The 21,913-nt window shown below is 36.0% G+C and overlaps 2 protein-coding genes across 4 annotated transcripts in view; both read right to left on the minus strand.

Moving 5' to 3' along the window:
* Positions 1–310: 310 nt before the first annotated feature.
* Positions 311–20,987, minus strand: LOC138692097 (zinc finger protein 235-like). 2 transcript variants are annotated; one of them, XM_069815040.1, is made up of 5 exons: positions 20,895–20,987; positions 8,891–8,988; positions 8,178–8,315; positions 7,398–7,477; positions 311–3,565 (listed from the first exon to the last, which is right to left on the minus strand). In XM_069815040.1, the coding sequence occupies exons 2-5, from the start codon at positions 8,981–8,983 to the stop codon at positions 2,644–2,646; spliced, it is 1,233 nt and encodes a 410-aa protein (XP_069671141.1). In that variant the 5' UTR covers positions 8,984–8,988; positions 20,895–20,987; the 3' UTR covers positions 311–2,643. The 2 variants fall into 2 exon arrangements, with proteins under 2 accessions (XP_069671141.1, XP_069671140.1); XM_069815039.1 differs by lacking the exon at positions 20,895–20,987 and adding an exon at positions 11,049–11,179.
* The window catches only part of LOC138692095 (zinc finger protein OZF-like), a 35,930-nt gene continuing 28,693 nt past the window's right edge, over positions 14,677–21,913 (minus strand). For both annotated transcript variants that reach the window (XM_069815038.1, XM_069815037.1), the window contains 4 exons: positions 20,633–20,718; positions 19,916–20,053; positions 19,515–19,594; positions 14,677–17,773 (listed from right to left, as the gene is read on the minus strand). In XM_069815038.1, the coding sequence (XP_069671139.1) occupies positions 20,673–20,718 (46 nt within the window). In that variant the 3' untranslated portion in view covers positions 14,677–17,773; positions 19,515–19,594; positions 19,916–20,053; positions 20,633–20,672. The remainder of the gene's footprint in view (positions 17,774–19,514; positions 19,595–19,915; positions 20,054–20,632; positions 20,719–21,913) is intronic.

Genomic DNA, 21,913 nt, shown 5'->3' on the forward strand with positions numbered 1-21,913 from the left:
ACAGTGGGATGTTTCTTACAAGCAATGTTCTGGAAGCGGTTGTGCCATGCTTCTGTGTTAATGTGCGTGGTTCACTTGACCTAGCTGCTTCGAACTGATTCCATAAGTGAGGAGGATAACGAGCTTCTGCAACTTCGCATTTCACACTTCCCCTATTCAACGAAGTTAAGACAAAACTTGGCAATTCACTCGCTTGTCGCCAGGTAGTAAGCGTAAACACCATTTGAGATACGACTTAGCATAAAAAGACCTTCCACACAAGATCCATCATATGGCTTTTGGCTTATGAACAGTATAGTATACTATATAATTATTTATTTAATCTGGTAGAAATAATGCCATCAAGCCTAATCTTCACACCTAGCTGAGGATTACAACTATAGTATTAACAATACAATTAAAATTATAATTAAAATTTATGTTAAATTTACAATTACTACATAAGTCAAAGTAATAAAAGATTACCTGATTAAAAAACCTAGACAATCTATTATAAACGTTAAGAACAATGAAAGATTATCTTGCTGAAGTACAAATTAAAGCTAACATAATAAAACAATACCGTGAATAAAGTAGTTGATATTTAAATATTTATTATAAAATATAATTATGTAAACAAATGAAAGCATATTAAGATGTGCGAGCCATAAAAAAACGCATTCAACACAAACGACAGCTGAAGAGTATCTCTTATGTATCCATACGTGAATACACATTAAGGTTTTCAGTTCTCACTGAGCGATGAGTGGAGCTGGATGTGAATGACCGCGCGCCGTATAAAGTAGCGAAGAGAAAATAGTACAAACAAATCGTTCTAAAGCTTAAGAATTGTGAAGTGAGTGTTTCGAGTAAAATGGATCTGGAAAGTCTTAGGGAAAGCATCGTTAAAATTAATAAGAAGATAGAAGAATTGCAAGAGAACATGATGTTGAAGAGGAAAGTGAAAGACTTAGACGAAGGGAAGAGGAAGAATAATTTAGTATTTTTCGGGATCGAAGAACAGGAAAGAGAGCAATCTTGGAAAACATATGAGGTGATACTGACTGTGTGCTGGGAGGGGATGGGATTAGATATTGGTAACGGGCAAGTGAAAGAGGTCTACAGAGTGGGGCATGGGGCTAACCGGCCTACACTAGTCAAATTGGCGAACTCTATGGTAAAGGATATGATAATGAGCAAAAAAGAGTGAGTTAAAAGACTCTAATATTAGCATCGATAGTGATTTTGATTATGAAGTGAGGTGCAGGAGGAAAGTGTTAGTGCCTTTTTTGAAAGCGGCAAGGGCAAACGGTCACTACGTGAGGCTAGTGAAGGACAAGTTAAAAATTAATGGCGTGACTTTCGACGTAGAGTTATGTTTGGACAGCCTGAATAAATCTGGAATAGGTGAAAATATAAGCGAAGAAAAAAGAAAAATGCTTAAAGATAAAGTAATGGGGATAGTCAAAGAAAACTCATCTAGTACGAGCAACGAAGGCGTGAAGAGCAAGAAACCTGACATGCTGGAGAGTGCGGAAGTCCGAGTTTTGTCGAGGACAGCAAATTCCGGCGGCAGAACGACGACCCCGGCCCGGTGGATGGCGAAAGGTGAAGAGAGAGGGAAGACCGTGAGGGGTCGAGAGGGGAAAAGTGGCATGAACGTATGGAAGAAATCTGTAGTGACGTCACCACAAGGTCACAACAAGAGTGTAATGTGTCAAACGAATAAGAGCGGTAATGTAGGCGTGTGTGGTGTCAGCGAAAGAAATGAAGGCAACGTGAGACAACAGCTGGGAAAGGTTAATGTGCAAAAGAAAGTCGATAGGGATAACGCGGAGAGCAGCAAGGATAAACCAGCATACAATCTAAGGTAATGGTGTGTCAGTGGAATGAAGGATTAATTAAGGGTGCAGTGAATATGGGTGAATAGTGTTTAAGTATTAGAAGGGTCATGATGAGTTTATTTAATTAGTAGGAATGAGTAGGACGTACTGTAAAGATAGGAAGAGTAGAGGAGCTAAAAGTAGCACTAGACTAGATAGGTATCAGTAGGACAAAGAAGTAATATAGATAGATGTAAAGCAACTAACAGAGGGTAGGCTTAGTTAAGACTATAGTACAGTAAATGATTGTAGTGATATGTTAAATAACTTGGGTCTGTGAAAATGCTGAGTAGAAAAAGTAATTGTTACGTTGTTATTAGGAATAGGAAATAGTAGAAGGTAGGAGTAGAGGGAAAGAAGGACTATTTAATAAACGCAGAAATATAGGAAGTGTGGTGAACGAACATGAACGACTTAGTGGGTGAACATTAAATGTTGAAGAGGTGTCGGTCATTAACATCGAGTATTGTGCAAGTTGTAAATAGTATATTGAAGGGACTGCTGGCCGAATACTATAATGTGAAGGGCGAGCAGGACCAAAGGTTTGAGTGAGAATAAACCATACCATACCATACCATACCATACATTAAGGTTTTCCGAGCGCGAAAAATCCATTGAAAACACATCACAACTGAATGGTTTTTCACGACAAAGCATCTGGAGATTAACCGGACGTCCAAAACATTTCCCAAACAAATCACAACTGAATGGCTTCTCAACTGTGTATCACTAAATGTGTTTTAAAGTTTGATGAAGTTGAAAAACACTTTCCACACACGTCTCAACAGAATGACCTCTCGTTTGTGTGCACGAGTGAATGCCTTTTGAGAGAGAACGAGTATGAAAAGCACATCCCACACACATCACACCTGAATGGTTTCGCGCCTGTGTGCACGCGTGAATGTGTCTGGAGATGAGCGAATTGCAAAAAACTCTTGCCACACACATCACAACTGAATGCCCTCTCGTTTGTGTGCACGAGTGAATGCTGCTTGAGAACAAAGGACTTTGAAAAGCAATTCCCACAAACGTCACAACTGAATGGCCTCTCCTTTGTGTGTACGCGTGAATGTTCCTTGAGATTGCTGGAGTATGAAAAGCACTTCCCACACACGTGACAACGGTATGGTTTCGCGCCTGTATGCACGCGTGAATGGCTCTCGAGACATCTCAAATGCGAAAAACTCTTTCCACACACATCACAACAGAATGGCCTCGCGTTTGTGTGCACGACTGAATGCCTCTTAAAGTTGTTTAACCTTGAAAAGCACTTTCCACAAACGTCACAAATGTATGGTTTCTCGCCAGTGTGCATGCGTGAATGCATCTTGAGTTTTTCCAAGCGGGAAAAACACTTGCCACACACGTCACAACTGAATGGCCTCTCGTTTGTGTGCACGACTGAATGCCTCTTGAGATCGTTGGACCTTGAAAAGCACTTTCCACAAACGTCACAACAGAATCGTTTCTCGCCAGAGTGAACGCGTGAATGCTTTTTGAAATCACCCGATCGGGAAAAGCACTTACCACACAGACCGCAATTGAGTTCCTTCTTACAATTGTGTACGAGGTAATGGCGTTTGAGTGTTGCAACGTCGAGAAAAGACATTCCGCAAATGTCACAATCGTATTTCTTGCCGTCACCCTCTTCTGGAATATTTTCGCAGATTTTTGCAACTCCACTATTACGGCTAGCTGCAACACTAACAATTATAAGTGTTATTAGTGGAGAGAATGTGTAGACTCTCAATGAAGAAATATATGCGCCAAAAGAACAGTAATAGACTAGAAACTGATAATGGACTTTCATCTTCTAGTTACGTTTGCACAGGTTATCTTTAAAAAACTAGAAGTAATAGTACTTATAATTATCATAACAGCAATATTGATAGTATTAACAATAATTTTCCATGTAATTATTGTCATTTTTGTGCAGGACAACAGACACTGGACAATAGAAGTCAAAGACAGTGATACAATTAATACAATTAAATAAAAACTATGGTACAAATAATAATAATAATAATAATAATAATAATAATAATAATAATAATAATAATAATAAACACAGTACTAATGGTGGTGTACAGGTAGTAGTAATATCTGTAGTATTATCAGCAAATAATAATAATAATAATAATAATAATAATAAATACAGTACTAATGGTGGTGTACAGGTAGTAGTAATATCTGTAGTATTATCAGCAAATAATAATAATAATAATAATAATAATAATAATAATAATAATAAAAATGATAATGTAAACAATAGTACAGATGCTTGACGTTTTACATATCGAAAGGAGGGAAAACATTTAACAAGGTAAATTCAGAAATTCTGTAGGCATCTCAGACCCAGAAACTGCTATCCACTCAATCACTAATACTATTCGTCCTGCTTCTATAGAAATATATATCTATCAACAGAACCTCCGTCAGGACAAATCACAAGAGAAAATAACCACATTGCAACGGATCTCTAGCCACTGCCAAATTCTTTGGAACTGGAATGAATATAAACTAGGGAAGGGAGTTTCGGTCCAGACATTAAGCCAGGAGAAAACACGTAAGAGATATAACATGGCGAAGAGCATGCTGTCAGATAGATGGAGCTACTGAAAATACGGTATGAAGATCAACTTACTGATTTTTGCTTAAGGATTTTCTATCCTGATATTATTTTTATTTTATACAATACACGATATTAAAAATACATCCTTGGAACATTTTACTACATTTTTTCTGTTTCAAAAGTCAATTACAGCATTTATTTTCTCTTTAATGCTATAATCTATAATGCAGCAAAAGAATTATTGAATTAAATCACTAATACGAATAGGAAATTATAATTGTCGTTTTATGAAAACGAAGTAAAACTAGAAGAAGAATTCCCCAGAAATGAATATTAGGATATTATGCAGAAAATAGGAAAAAAATTATGTTTTTATTTTTGCATTAATTCCAATCTAATATTACAGAAGTAATGTTAACAGAACTAATACATTTACACAAGTAATGTGTGAATATTTTATGAATAATGCAGAAACGTTCATCTTACAAAACGCAAAACCTAAAAGTAAGCTGTTATTTGTAATACGTGAGGATTGCCCGACAACCCAGAAAGAACGAGTATTAAATTATAGGTGTACAGCTGTGAGTGTTGCAAGTACACAAAATGTCAGCAATGCTCTATTTAAGGTTATGACGGAGTGGGGAAGTCACACATCACACAATGTTGGCAGCTTAGTGCAACGCACGCCTTACTGGGATACAGGGGAATGTATATTCATGTAGAAACATACAGAATGCACGAGGGCAAAAACACGGCGCTAAAAAGCGAACAAGCCTCTGTTGGAAATAAAGCACAACTTTGATTATTTCAGGTGCACAAACAAGGCACTAATTATGCCGTTAAAGTCGTGCAGATTTAAAACAAAGTGCGGTCTTTTCCCTGCTATGTACCTTCTCTGGTTTAATCATAGAAAAAACACCGCATTGTTCAAAAAAAGAAACAGTAAACGCAAATAATAACGTAGAGGAACAAGGAATGCAGCATAACCGTCGGACGACTGTCGTCCTGAACACAGCGGAGTGATCAGAGAGAACATGAGTTGCAACTTTCTGCCTCAGCACTGATCATCTTTGCCTCGGGAAATATCTTCACCAGTTTGGAATACTGCCAGCACCAACCTGCATCTTATGCATTTCCAAAGAAGACATGGACAGACAACATCTACATCTGCATACATGCCAAGACCAACAAAGGAGCTGACATACTAGAAAGCGATGATTAAAAAGATGGTGGGTGCAATGGGACAATGAATCCTAAGCAATGTTCTCGCCATCAGATTAATGGTAATAATAAAAACATAGTAATTATAATAAAATAAAAATAATTGTACCAGTAGTAGTAGTAGTAATAATAATAATAATAATAATAATCATAATAATAATAACGTATTTATCTTCATTTTTGTACTTATTAAAACATTAAGTCATAGAAGCGTCCATGTGTTGATGAAATGATTCACAAAGTGTCGAAACTGAAACAAAATATTTAGGCCTACCATTCTGCGTGTGCAGGTATTAGGAAGTCAGTTAGTTGGTGAAGCAAAACTTTACAGATTGTGGCGAAGTAACTGCCATATTCTGAGATATATCCTTTACACGGAATAACTCACCACATGAGTTACTAAAGACCTACCGCATAGGGAAGCCCTTACTTTTAATAGGACGTAACAGGTTATTCTTATTGTTATTATATTAATAACCTCATCAACAGACACGGACCAATAATAGCAGAGCACTATACACACAAGAGTAGTACGGAATTAAAAACTGAACATAATAATAATAATAATAATAATAATAATAATAATAATAATAATATTATTATTATTATTAATAGTAACTTAATAATATTAATTTTCTAAATCCAAAATCTGAAATCCACGTAGATTTTATTTTTACTTTTTTTAGAACTCAGGATCTGTGACGGACATCCTGCAGAGAAGTAGGACTTACTTCCTTCAAAGCTATACAGAAAAGCCTACTAGAACTGCCGGATCAGATCAGAGAAAACAACAGGAACTATATTTCCCGAGTACATTCCATTAGTCAATGAAAATGGTCAGTGAACTGTTCTCCATTAAAGGTGAAAAGTTGAAGGCAAGTTTATGCCTTGGTATTTTCTCTGACAGCAGCAACATCAGCTCCACTAGTTGGCAGTTGTAGGAGTGGTAAAGTAGCGGTAAGCCAGTATAATAAAGAATTAGGTCCTTCAAAACCGGGAAACAAAACATTTATAATATAATTTAATAAACATGTTGGAGATAGTGACAGTATATTATATCATTCATGCCATTTATATGCGCAACGAAACCTGAAGTTTTCATATAAAAAATAATCACGTAGAAACTATAAAGGTTCATTCACAATGAAAATTAAACATAACGTAAACATAATACGTGTGTGGAAACAAACATACCGAATCAACAAAACTACAGAATCTATTACATAAAAATGGAGAATTGCACAATGACTGACGATGTAGTTATTCAATTTATGTTTCTAATAACTACAATGGCATCAGTATATGGCTTTCAATACTTAAAATCAAAGAAACGGAGATGTAAAATAATCAACTTTTCGTCATATGATTCCATGTTGCGCGCCTAGCTATCATCACGGCCAATAGATCAAAATATTGCCTGTAGGCAAAGCCCATGAGATGTTAAACAAAAAGTGAAAACACGCTTTCCGCTTGTGTACTGTTTCCAAATCGCATAAATATAAGCATGAAAGTTTGGAGTTTGCAAACTTTCATGTTAATGTCTTATGATTAAGATTAAGTTCATGCTTATGTAATTCATTGTGAATGCTTTCATTAAATAACATGGACACAAGGTTTTATGCTTACGTTATGCTTATGTTTAATTTTCATTGTGAATGGGCCTTTGGATATTTTTATGTTGTCATTATTTAAATAAAGCACTAAAACCAGCAAAAAACTAGGGACTCGTATATTACACTCACCTCTCAGTTAAGACTTCATTCTCTTCTGCTGTTACTTCCAGTTTGGCCTCCTCCACTTGATCCAACTCATAAAACTCTTCCTGTAGCAGAAGTTCATGTAAAACAGACACATAGGACAACAGTAATACATGAAAAAAATGCGTGGCAGTTTATATACTCCAGAGATTTGAATATAGATTCTACCAATGCAGTATACAATATAAGAATTGTTGCCAGAAACATGATTTGGAAATAAGTGCAAAATATTACAAACGGAATTGATTTCATTTTGTATGATATATCGTGTACTTAATACATTTGCACTTCACCGTGACAAGTGAAAGTGCAAATGCCGAGTGTCGCACGATGTCCTGAGATGCTCACAGCTGTCAGGGAGTAAAAATTACCACAACTCATCCAAACTTTAGAGTGAAGTCAGTAGTGGGAACATTTTATGAAGGAGGTGAGCATCCATTTTCACTCCAGTGTATTACCAGCAAGAACGTATATGATTCAAATAAACTAAACAGGATTAGTAAAATAATTAAGTTACAAATTGGCAAGGTAAAAATTCTAACTGGCCATGAAAACATGAAGATTAATATGAATCACCGAACACTCAGTTCGCAGTCTCTATGCCAAAAATGAGGCGGAAAAGATTTAGTAATGTCTACAGCATGACGAAATTCAAAGAATGAGAGCAACTAATACATTCGCTGGTCACTTTACTGTACAGCCACACCGGCCAGTAAATAAGATAGAGAGAACTAGCGACCAACAAACTTCACACACTGCTCTCACCTCAGGTTCACTCTTCAGCACCGGAAAGACAATTGGCACTGCAGTTTCCTCAAATGTCATCTCTGATTTCACGTCATATCCGTGGTCTATACATTCAGTTTTTATTTTAGTGACGTCCAAATCTAATAAATTTCCTTCCTGCAAATAAAGAACAAAATAATTAGACAATACATCATATAAAGTTGTTGATGAAAACTCCGTGAATATTTATAAAGTCCGTCCACATTTTCATTAGCACTGATGTCTTCGAACTCACGTGTACCTATTCGAAAATAACAATAAAATAGTTTATCTGAAAACTCTAGTAACGGAGCTGATACTAGGAAAAGAATATATTTTACTGTATGATATTATGTTGCCTGTATGATCACAAGGAACTACAATGCAATGTAAAGGTTAAGGTTATTTTAATTGAGCTATTATTGATTTAGTTTTCAATTGCTTAAAAGATCCTCCAAAAATCAATGCTAGTAAGAAAAATTCAACATTTCTGTGTTTGTAATATATTTCCTGAATGTAAGTAATCACATGATTTTGAGACAATACGCGATTTAGGTAAAATAAAATTCCGTTTGGAACTTCACGTTCATAATTTTCAACTTTTTTCAGTTATGTTTCATCTCGTGCAAGAAAAACAATTAATTACAAAGGAATGCGCTCCCTAGTCATAAATGACACATTTAGATAATAAATAGTAATTGCTCTCAATATACCTCAGATAAAGGCTTCTTCTCTTCTATATCTGCGATACCACTTGTCTGTATACCCATTGGGTCGGACCCAGGTTCCATCTTGATCACGTCCATTACGACTGGAAACTGAAATTAAGTAACGTAAGTTAACACGCAGAATGTGAAATACTCAGACAGACTTACAACCTTGGAATAATAAGTTCACATCTGTGTAGTGTGTGAATTTCTGTGCGCGTCATAAAGCAATAGTTACCACAAATACAGAGTCTTTTATAAGTGACGACTGTATCGATGAATCAACTATTTTGGATAATGTTTTAAAATGATGTTCATCCTCACGAGAAAGAACCCTTCCTAGTGCTGCACAGTCGATTTAGAAACTAACACCCCCTCACCCTGCCGTCAGAGGAAGGTACTAATGCATGTGTGATGTGCATTTCATGCCAAATTAAATTGACCTGGAGCATGGCCTACTATACGAGGTGATTCGGTCGCCAATCCCTAACTTGTTGGCCATCGCGATCAACTGATTTGACTCCCCCGGACTTATTTTTCTCGGAACTGATCGAAGATCGTGTCTATGAGACTAAGCCAGGCACCAATACTGAATTAGCGGAAAGAAAAGATACCCGATACAAATGGACACACCTGACAAGCTCACCAGAGTCCATGAAGAGTTGATACGCCGCTTACATTTCTGCATTCAGCAGAACGGAAGACATTTTGAAAATTGTACACCATAATTTGTCAACAATTGAAACTGTATTTTACGTTACGTGTTTTAATAAAGGTTTAAAACACTAACCATTCTTCCGTTTAATAGTTCTGGCGGAGAGGGGAGGGGGTTTTTAATTCTAAATCGAATGCATGGCGAGGATGAACATCAATTCAAAAAATTATCCAAAATAGTTTATCTTTCGATAGACTCGTTACTTATGAAAGACCCTGTGCAAACCAACGTGTATTTCGGCACAAATCAGCATGAGATACTAGGAATAAGTTAAAATAATTGTCTTACAAATAAAGTCGAGGATTTCACGACAGTGTTCGTCACTAAGTTCTATATTCGTTCGGGCGTTTTCTACAAAATGTAGATGTCTATTAAATAGTGTCGGACGATTGAAGTAGGAAATAGACGAAGTGAAAAAAGAAAACAAAGGACATGAAAGACACAGTGTAGAACGATGGAAGATAAGTGTACGAGTCGCTTAAATTATGTAAAGTGTAAGAATATAGTGTAAAGGTATTAAATTAATTAGTGAAGTGATGTAAATAGCAAAGTGAGCGAGGTGTGTGAATTAGTCATGTTACATGTCAGTAAGAACTAAGACTTAAGAGAGTTAGGAATAGAGCATCAGGTGGAAGAGATATTACGAAATATATATGAGTATAACAAGTAAGAGATAGAAATGGTAATGAAAAAAATGTGTCATGAAAATACAGAGACAATAAATAGTAAGAAAACGGTATTAGGAGACACATTAGTTTCGGATAAGTTTCAGAAACGATATACAGTGTGTAATTTACCAATTGAATTTTGGAAAGTTCCCGCTCATATTGTAGGTTGGCGATGGTTTCCTCCAGTTGCACAACCAATGTTTTATAGTGCCAGTGTTCACATGACCAGTTATCACATAGACTAACCTCATCACTAGCTGTGTTACTGCTTCCATAATGAAATCACATTCTACAATTGTCACAAAATACTCCCCGACCAACTTTCCTACGACACGCACCTCAGCTTCCAATGAAATCATAAGGACTAAGAATTAGGAGAGTTCGGAATATAGCATCAGGTGGGAAAGATATTGCGATATCAGAGTAAAACATTCTCTCTCAACTTTCAGATACTGCTTATAATTATTAATGTGGAGAGTAGTATTCATAAGACCCAAGTATATATACAAATACTGTAAAAAGAATGTGACAATACAACATACAATCGGTAAGCAAGAATCAACTGTATGTCATACGAGATAAGTGAAAACATTTGCCGAAATACAATATACATAATACCACGCAAAGAAAGAAATACATGTCTCTAGTTCAATCCGATATAGAGTACAACACATTGGAAAACATGAAGAAAGTTTTTGGATGTCGTTTACTACGAACTTTTGCGGAATACAACGCAACGGTATATTGCCCACTGTACACTGAAATATTTACATTTACATACCTGCTTTGAGCCGTAAATCTTAAGCATTAGGTAAGACCAAAATTAGCACAGAATAATTAGCTCCATTCAGCAAATATATAGAGACCTAAAAGAAGCTCCTGAAATTATAACTAAGCTAGCTGGATAGCAATTCACATAGAAGACCGTGACACGTAGGTTTCTGGATTACCTATGCCCAGTAATGTGAACATTATAAAGTGGATATACAATATCTGTATACAAATTCATCCTGCCAGAGGATTTCCTTAGCCTCTAAGAGGATTAGCGGGATGAGCCCTAAAAGAAATGGGCCATGAACCTACATTCCCTTGCCCATAGGGATTCCGTTAATACTGCAAACAATTTTCCACAAAGATGCACTGGCTTTCGTGCATTTCCCTGTTACATGAACGACGTTGGTCCACTTTATTCGCACAGGGGACTTTTACAGATCAGACATACAAATCCAGGTGTTTCTTCTGGCGGTCTTAGGTAGCCTTCGAATATCACACTTGTCATATGAGCGAGTTTACTGGACTCCACTGGCAGTGTGAATGGACAAAGTACTTTTCAATGTCCAACTAACACCCTCTGCCCCTTCTATGTGCTAGCCATTAGGTTACGTCCATTTCCGGCTTTTCACCTTCAAAATTACTTTCAGTGGAGGAACGAAACCAGAGAGAGAAAAGTGGCTGACAGGCTTGGAGATCACATATTCAGTACTTCTCAGCCCCAAACTCCCTTGCAAGCACACCTCGCATGCATTTTAAAGCTTTTCCTCCCGTTTCCCTCTTTTTCAACCAAATTCGTCTACGGCTGTATATAAATTCTGCCATAAAAATCTATTCACACTCTTGAATCGCATCTCTCTCTCCTTCTAATTAATATGGGAAATAGATGTTTAGGCGAAAGGAAAACTTCTTTTAATAAAATGACTCTTTAAGTTTACTATTATTATGGCGAAATCGTGTGCTGCATTCGGCTGTAAATCAGGAGTGGATGCACATTCTGAATAGGGAGATTCTTCTGACTGTTTAGTTTTAGTTTAAATTTTCAATTAGCAGTAGAAGCAGGGAATAGTGCACTGCGGTACGAATTTGACAGTTTCTGTCTGATCTTATAGGAAAGTTCACAGTTCAAACTTGCTCCACAGCTTGCTGTAATGTGACAGCACGCCTTAAGCCACAGTCGCATTTCTCGCATTTTGCTACTCGACTTCCAGAAATGCAACGAAATTTGAATGTAAATGTGCAAAAATGCGATAACCACATTGGACTTCAGAAACGAAGATGGTAATGGAGAAAATGAAATCAGAGATGTGTTTCAACTATTCAGTTGTGGAGAATTAGAATGTAAATGAAATGCTAATGGCACGGGCAAAGTTCAAGAAGATATTGAGCAATAGTTGTTCAGGAATGGATTTAAAAAATTTGCTACTGTTCATTTAAGTTAACAAGTCAAGTAAACAATTTCTTCTAATTGACTTATATACAGTAATTCCATCGCATATCGTAAACTGTAACCGAGGATTTGGTTGCATAAATCTTGTAAAAACTGTAATTAGAAACCGTCTTTGAGTAAAAGGAGTTAGAACTCTGCTAATAATAAATCTTGAAGAGCCTAGTGGGAAGGAATTTGAATGTTTAGAATGCGCATAAAATAACGTATTTTAATGTGATGTAAATTCAGCAGTAATCGATTCTAAACACAACTACGTCTAATGATTTACATGCATAAGCACATCGAGTGTGGTAAAATGGACTGAAAATAATAACACTTCAAGAAACAAATTACGTAACATTTTGTTTCCATAAACCTTATAAATTGTATCTTTTTTGTACAATTATTTCGAATATTGTACAAGATTTTCGTATTTTGCACAAATATAATTTTTCAGTTGTGGATTTCTGCGACAATTATTTATTTTCTAGCTTACCGCCTGTGTGACTGTATTACTTTCTAAATCCCTCTGACGTATTTGAGAAGAAGAGGGTCCAGAAGAAAGAAAGGTCACGAATGTAATTATTTTGAGGTCGATTTACGGCTTTAAAATAGTTTCCTGTATTACATAGAGTTAGGACTGTCTGAACAGGCCCATAATGAGCTATAGGTCCTCCAATGCTCTCTTCTATTGGCAGGTAAATGTCTAGTATATATATCATTACGTTCCTACAGGGCTGTATGTGGAGGATTGAGACTACCCAAAAGCTAATTCATAATTATGTAGGGTACTAATTTCACTTATACAATCATAAACACAATGAGACACATAATTAATCAGATTTAATTTGTTTGAATGTAAAACAGTAGTTAACACTGCAGATATAAAATTATAAAAAATCTTCAGCCAATGAGTCCATATTTTGTGAGCCAAATCAAAATGAGGATCAGCATCTGGTCTGACATAATTTTCCATAACGAATATAGTTATTTTGGTGTTTAAATTTAATGAAAATACATAATATATTTGTTCAGACGCTGATCAACAAAAACTCTAGGCCTACATACGTTTTAAGTAGTATAACCAAAGTTTTCCAAACAGTATCTTAGTGACTGAGTAATGTACAAGCGAATATAATCAGTTTGCTAAGCAGACTTACCTTATTCTTCCGCACACACGTTATCTATATCGGTGCTAGTTCACACAAAGAATATTCACCCCAATGAAATTTGACGCATGGACGACTGACGCACTGGAGAATTCACGCAATCAAATTGACCCAAGAGAAAATTAAAACACAGAAAATTCACATACGCAGGATTCATTATTTTATATACTTTTTCAAGTGATATTGCAATAATATAGGTGGAACGAAGTTTTGTATGGTTTACTTATCTGTGGAGACACTTTAAGCCTATTTTATTGCAGAAACCTAGTCTTGGATGGATTTATTCAGATTTGCCTCCCTAAAGGTCTTTTCCCTCCGGCCTCCCAACTAACACTCTATATGCATTTCTGGATTCGCTCATACGTGCTACATGCCCTGCCCATCTCAAACGTCTGGATTTAATTTTCCTAATTATGTCAGGTGAGGAATACAATGCGTGCAGTTCTGTGTTGTGTAACTTTCTCCATTCTCCTCTAACTTCATCCCTCTTAGCCCCAAATATTTTCCTAAGAACCTTATTGTCAAAACCCTCAATCTCAGTTGCTCTCTCGAAGTGAGAGTCCGAGTTTTACAGCCACACAGAACAACCGGTAATATAACCGTTTTATAAATTGTGACTTTTTGATTCTGATTTTTTGACAGGAGACTAGTTGAAAAAAGCTTCTCAACAGAATAATAACAGGCATTTCCCATATTTCTTCTGAGTTTAATCTCTTCCCGAGTGTCATTTATATTTGTTACTGTTGCTCCAAGATATTTGGAGTAATGAACAATTGAATATAATCAGTTTGCTAAGTAGGCCTACCTCATTTTTCCCATATATGTTTGTATTTTTCGTATTGTTCAAATATACTTATATCGGTGGTAGTTTACACAAATATTCACCAAAATCAAATTTGACCCCTGGATGACTGATGCACCAGAGAATTCACCCAAAAAAATTGACCCAAGAGAAAATTACAACAAAGCAAATTCACATAAACAGTATTTATTATTTTTATATTTCTTAAATTGATATTGCAATAATTTAGGTGGAACGAAATTTTAAATGGTTTACATATTTCCTGAAAAAATTTAGGCCTATTATATTGCAGAAACCGAGTCTTAGATGCATTTATTTGGGATTGAATGTTGTAACCACAGGCATGCAAATATTCAACTACACGGCCTTTGTCTTTGAATTCATCATACCTTTGTGAAATATTTTGCAGCCTTATATTTAAGCTTTTATATTTTCTTTCTTGTCCTATTTGACTCTTCGTTATAGATCCAAATCCTGGATCATTCTGTCTCCATCGGATTACTCATTCTTTAAATAATGTATGAGTTTGTGTACAGTGGGATGTTTCTTACAAGCAATGTTCTGGAAGCGGTTGTGCCAAGCTTCTGTGTTAATGTGCGTGGTTCACTTGACCTAGCTGCTTCGAACTGATTCCATAAGTGAGGAGTGCATCGAGCTTCTGCAGCTACATTTTCACACTTCCCCTATTCAACAAAGTTACGCCAAAACTTCGCAATTCAATCACTTCTCGCCAGGAAGTAAGCATAAACAGCTTTTGAGGAACTTTTTAGCACAAAAAGACCTTCCACACAAGATCCATCATATGGCTTTTGGCATATGAACAGTATAGTATACTATGTAATATTTATTTAACCTGGCAGAGATAATGCCATCAAGCCTAATCTTCACCCCTAGCTGAGAATTAGAACTATAGTATTAAGAATACAATTAAAATTATAATTACAATTAATGATAAATTTACAATTACAATAAAAGGCAAAGTAATAAAAGATTACCAGATGAAAAAAACGTAAACAATTAATAATTCAGGGTAAGAACAAAGAAATATTATCTTGCTCAAATACAAATTAAAGCTAACATAATAAAACAATACAGTGATTAAAGGACAGGATATTTAAATATTTAGTATACAATATAATTATGTATACGCATGAATGTATATTAAGATATGCGGGCCATAAAAGAAGCATTTCACACACACGGAGCTGAAGAGTTTCTCGCATGTATGCATACGTGAATACTCATTAAGGTTTTCCGAGCGCAAAAAAAAAACCCATTCCAAACATATCACAACTGAACGGTTTTTCACGAAAAAGCATCTGGAGAATAAACGGACATCCAAAACACTTCCCACGCACATCACAACTGAATGGCTTCTCAACGGTGGATACGTGAGTGCACATTGAAATATTTGTAGCCCAAAAATCCCTTTCCACAAACTTTAGAACTAAACGGCTTCCCGCTTGCGTGAACAAGAGAATGCATATAGAGATTATTCCGGAGAGCAAATCCTTCCTACACAAATCAAAGCAAAAGAGCTTCTCGCCTGTGTGAACACGTGAATGCTAATGCAAATGTAAGGAGAGCGAGGTAGTAATATACGTTACAAGAGCGGTATGTTGACATTTTCATGTTCGAGGAAAAGATTGAAAAAGCGAAACGTAGTTGAGGTTTTTAAATTTCCGAGAACATGAAAACGAACATACTCGTGCATCATACATTATTTTATGCGAAGATCGTTTATTACATACCTGAAAGACGAATTTCTAATTAGTTGCAATGAAATCTCCATGTTGGTTTCTGTTTAATGACGGCACCTTCAGAAATCCAAAATATCTTTCTTCAACATTGTTGCTACAAAATGTTTTCTGTGTTTACTATACTCCAGCAGGCGGTGACATACGTCTGCCTTTCTTTTCCCCCCCAGGCTGTAAATGCGAACTTAAAACAAATGGTAAGGTTACGTAATGATATATTTTTTAATTTTAATATTTTAACAATATTGCAGTAATAACATCGGCATCTGCAATCTTGTTGATTTTTTCACGGCTTCCTTAATGTTACTTGTATCAGGAATGCAATAAGTTTCGTGGAGTAGTAGACTTTACTTAGTTTTTGCAGATATTTAAAAACGATCATTAACACTGCAATTTAGGTGAAATTGCAGTGGTAAGTTTCCAATTTATAATTATTACTATGTTAAACGTCTCTAAAAATAATATGTTAAAAGCCTAAAGCAGTAAAATGAATGTCGCGCTTAAGCGGTAAGAAGAGGGAAATTGTTATGTGCGTTACGTTGGGAATACTGGATGTGGTATTTCACACTTACCGCGTATTGGTTCTGTGCGGAAAACAAGCAAATACGCACGATCTCGCACAAAACTCTTTCCAAAGACGTCACAACGGAATGGTCCCCCCCCCCCCACAACCACTAGTGTACGCGTGAATGCTTCTTGAGATAGATGGATTTTGAAAAGCACTTTCCACACAAGTCACAACAGAATGGTTTCCCGGTTGTGTGCACGCTTGAATGGCTCTTGAGATAATCCAAACGCGAAAATCTCTTGCCACACACATCACAACTGAATGACCTCTCGTTGGTGTGCACAAGTGAATGCCTCTTGAGTTCGTAGGACTTTGAAAAGCACTTTCCACACACGTTACAACAGAATGGTTTCCCGCCTGTGTGCAAGCGTGAATGATGCTTTTTGAGATAGTCGGAGTTTGAAAAGCACTTTCCACAAACGTCACAACAGAATGGTTTCCCGCCTGTGTGCACGCGTGAATGCATCTTGACATCATGCACACGTGAAAATCTCTTGCCACACACATCACAACTGAGTGACCTCTCGTTTGTGTGCACAAGTGAATGCCTCTTGAGTTCGTAGGACTTTGAAAAACACTTTCCACACACGTCACAACTCAATTGTTTCACGCCAGTGTGCACGCGTGAATGGGTCTGGAGATGTGACGATTGCGAAAAACTCTTTCCACACACATCACAACTGAATGGCTTCTCGTCTGTGTGCGCGCGTGAATGCTGGTTGCGATGGTGGGATTTAGAAAACAACCTGCCACACACGCCACAGCTGAATGGTTTCTCGCTTGAGTGAACGCGTGACTGCTTTTCGAAATCCGCCGATCGAGAAAAACACTTTCCACGCACATCTCCATTGAATTCCTTGTGACATTTGTGTACGAGGTTATGGCTTTTGAGTCTTGCAGAGTCGAGAAAAGACATTCCGCAGATGTCACAATCGTATTTCTTGCCGTCGTACTCTTCAGGAATATTTCCGCAAAAGTTTGCAACTCCACTATTGTGGCTAACTGCAACACTAACAATTATAAGTGTCATTAGTGGAAAGAATGTCTAGACTTCAAATGATGAAATATGTGTCCCATAAGCAAAGCAATACAGGAGAAATTAATAATGGACTTTCACCTTCAGTTACTTTTGTACAGATTATCTTTAAAAAAATCAAGTAGCAATAGTAATTATAATAATCATAACAATAATAATAATAAAAATAATAATAATAATAATAATAATAATAATAATAGTCCAGATGGGAAGCACATTCAACAAAATTAATTCAGAAATTCTGTAGGCATCTCAGACCCAGAAACTGCTATAAACTCAATCACTAATACTATTCGTCCTGCTGCTATAGAAATATACATCTATCAACAGAACCTCCATCAGGATAAATCACAAGGGAAAATAACCCCATTGCAACTGATCTATAACCACTGCCAAATTCTTGGGAAGTAGATTGAATATAAACTAGGTAAAGAAGTTTTGGTCCAGTCACTGAGCCGGGAGAAAACACGTAAGAGATATAACATGGCGAAGAGCATGCTGTCAGATAGATGGAGCTACTGAAAATATGGTACGAAGATCAACTTACAGATCTTTGCTTAAGGGTTTCGTTTCCTGCTATTATTTTAGTTTATACAATACACGATATTAATAATATATCCTTGCAACATTTCGCTACATTTTTTCTGTTTCAAAAGTCAATTACAGCATTTATTTATCCCTTACACGGAATAACTCACAACATGAGTTACTAAAGACCTAACACATAGGGAAGAACTCTGCATTTAACAGGACGTAACAGGCTATTCTTATTGTTATTACATTAATGTGCTCATCAAGAGACACGGACCAATCATAGTCCAGCACAATACACACAAGAGGATTACGGAATTAAATATTGAACAAAATTAAAATCTACAACAACAACAACAACAACAAGAATAATAATAATAATAATAATAATAATAATAATAATAATAATAATAGTATCATTATAATACTAATAGTATTAGCAATAGTAGTAGTAGTAGTAGTAATAGTAATAATAAAAAAATAATAATAGCAATAATAATAATAATAATAATAATAATATTAGTAGTAGTAATAAAAATAATATAAAACATGATTAGTAATAATAATAATAATAATAATAATAATAATAGTAATATAAAAATAATAATAATAGTAGCAGTAGTAATTATAATAATAATAATAATAATAATAATAATAGTAATAATAACATGAAATTTTTATATAGAAAAATTGAAATCCACGTAGATTTTCTAATTTCTTTGTTATAACTCGGGATCCGTGATGGATTATTTTTATTTTTATTATTTTACAGGGTTATATTACGACCCTGTATCAACATCTAGGTTATTTAGCGTCTGAATGAGATGAAGGTGATAATGCCGGTGAAATGAGTCCAGGGTCCAGCACCGCAAGTTACCCAGCAGTTCCTCGTATTGGGTTAACGGAAAACCCCGGAAAATCCCTCAACCAGGTGACTTGCCCCGACCGGGATTCGAACCCGGGCCACCTGGTTTCTCGGCCAGACACGCTGATCGTCGCAGCAGGGCAGGTGTTCGTGATAGTTGTAGAATATATTACCATTCATGCCATTTATATTTGCAAAGTAAACTGGAGTTTTCATATATAAAATAATCAATTTGAAACTATAAATATGTTTATGTTGTCATTATTTAAATAAAGCAGTAAAACCAACAACAAACTAGGGACTCGTATATTACACTCACCTCTCAGTCAAGACTTCATTCTCCTCTGCTGTTACTTCCAGTTTGACCTCCTTCACTTGATCCAACTCACAAAACTCTTCCTGTAGCAGAAGATTACGTAAAACAGACACAGAGCACAATAATACATGAAAATCAGGCAGTAAAAATGTGCAACTCATCCAATCTTTAACGTAAAGTGAGTAATGGAAATATTTTGTGAAGGATGTGGGCATCCATTTTGACGCTAATGGATTACCAGCAAGTACGGTACATGATTCAAATAAACTAAACAGTGCTAGTAAAACAATTAACTTAAAAATTGGAAAGTAAAAGTTATCACTGGGATGACTGCAGCAGCTAGATCAGCCAGAAAGTAACAGAGAGAGAACTACCGACCAACACACTTCATAGACTGCACTCACCTCAGCTTCACTCTTCAGCATGGGAAAGTCAATTGGCACTGCAAATTCCTCAAATACTATCTCCGATTTAATGTCATACCTGTGGTCTATACATTCAGTTTTTATTTCAGTGACGTCCAAATCTAATAAATTACCTTCCTGTAAAAAAATTACAAAATAATTAGACAAAAAGCATAAAAGTTGTTCAAGAAAACCCGTGACTATTTATAAAGTCCGTCCACATTATTATTAATACTGATGTCAACAAAGGTATATGTACCTATTCCAAAACCAATAGTGAAATAATTTATCTAGTGAGTGTTGTAACACAGCATATACGAGTAAAAATATATACATATTGTATGATATTTCGTTGTCAGAATGATCAGAAGGATCCATTATAAAATATAAAGATTAATGTTATTCTAAATAAGCTATAATTGATTCAGTCTTAAATTATTTAAAAGCTCTTCTAAAAATCCATGCAGCTAAGTAAAAACTTCAAGATTTTTGTGTTCGTAATATATTTCCTGAATGCAACTATTCACACCATTTTGTGAGTATGTGTGTTTTATATGAAATAAAATTCCGTTTGTAACTTCACATTCACAATTTTCAATTTTCCTAGTTGTGTTTCATCTCGTGGAAAAAGAACAACTAATTATTAAGGAATGCGTTTCCTAGTTATAAATGACGCATTTATAAAATGAAAATAAACAGTAATTGCTCTCAATATACCTCAGATAAAGGTTTCTTCTCTTCTATATGTGCCATACCACTAGTGTGTACACCCACTGTGTCCATCTTGATCACGTCCATTACGACTGAAAATGGAAATTAAGTAACATACGTTAATACGTACAATGTGAATTATTCAGATAGACTAACTAGCTTGGCAATAGTAAGTACACATCTGCCTAGTACAGTATGTGTATTTCTGTGCGGAATACAATGCAAAGTATAGTGCCCATTGTGCACTGAAATATTTACATTTACATACCTGCTTTGGGCCGTAAATCTTAAGAACTACGTAAGAACAAAAGTAGCACACAATAATTAGCTCTATACAGCAAATTTATATAAGTTAATGTTCTGGAATGTATAATTACGATAGTTGAATAGCTACTAACAAAGAAGGCCGTGACAAAAAGGTTTGTGGATTAGCTATGCTAATGATTCCAGCATTATAAAGTGATACACAATATGTGTATACAAATTCATCCTGCGTAAGATTTTCCAATAATTCTAAGGCAATTGTCTGGATGAGCCCTAAAAGAAATGGGACACGGACCTACATTCCTTTTCCCATAAAGAATCCGTTAAGTTTTACAAACAAATTTTCGACATAGATGCCCTGGCTTATAATAGCTTCACACCACAGATTTAATTATACTGGGTGTTCAGTAGAGATGGGTAAAAAATAACACAACAGTTATTTTGGAACAGTTCCGGTCTCGGAACTGTTGCAAAAATGAACAGTAGGTCGGAACCTCCTGTTCCGAAATAACAGTGTTCCGACTCCGAGCTGCTCACTTGCCCAGCTGTTGCGGGCTCGCAGTACCGCGTTGCACAAGGCATGTTCCGACTCCGAGATAACAGTCGGAACGTCGGAGCTCGTTCCGATGAACCAATGACAGCTGCGGTTACACTGTTCTCGTTGTTCTTTATGTTGTACTTGGAACTTCTTTGGATGAAGTTGGTACTTGAAACTCTCACGTGGTTGGAGGGGGGCGCATGGAAATTGAAATCCTAGCGGTGGCGCGATCTTTAATATCAACATTTGTAAGACTGGCCAATCATCTGTAATGTATTTAATAAACTGTAATATTCATTCCCGCTTTATGGTTTATTTCACCATTAGTTGACTAATTCTGTTTTATAAACATTCTGCAAAGTCATAAAGTACGCATACTATTATTAATTCATTGATCAGCTGATTCTATACAAAGGTTAAAGTCGTAAATGGTAATGAGTGGTTTAGTTACAATGTCTGTATGTCGTTTGTTGAGGTTAAGTCTG

Source organism: Periplaneta americana, chromosome 16 (genome assembly GCF_040183065.1).
Source record: "Periplaneta americana isolate PAMFEO1 chromosome 16, P.americana_PAMFEO1_priV1, whole genome shotgun sequence".
Taxonomy (NCBI): Eukaryota; Metazoa; Arthropoda; class Insecta; order Blattodea; family Blattidae; genus Periplaneta; species Periplaneta americana.

Excerpts from the sequence above, each read along its gene's own strand:
- LOC138692097 (XM_069815040.1), bottom strand. The coding sequence starts at position 8,983 with ATGGACGTGATCAAGATGGAACCTGGGTCCGACCCAATGGGTATACAG. Across the intron at positions 8,316-8,890 it reads AGAAGAAGCCTTTATCTGAG|GAAGGAAATTTATTAGATTT; the intron begins GTATATTGAGAG and ends CTTTATTTGCAG. Across the intron at positions 3,566-7,397 it reads AATGAAGTCTTAACTGAGAG|TGTTGCAGCTAGCCGTAATA; the intron begins GTGAGTGTAATA and ends TATAATTGTTAG.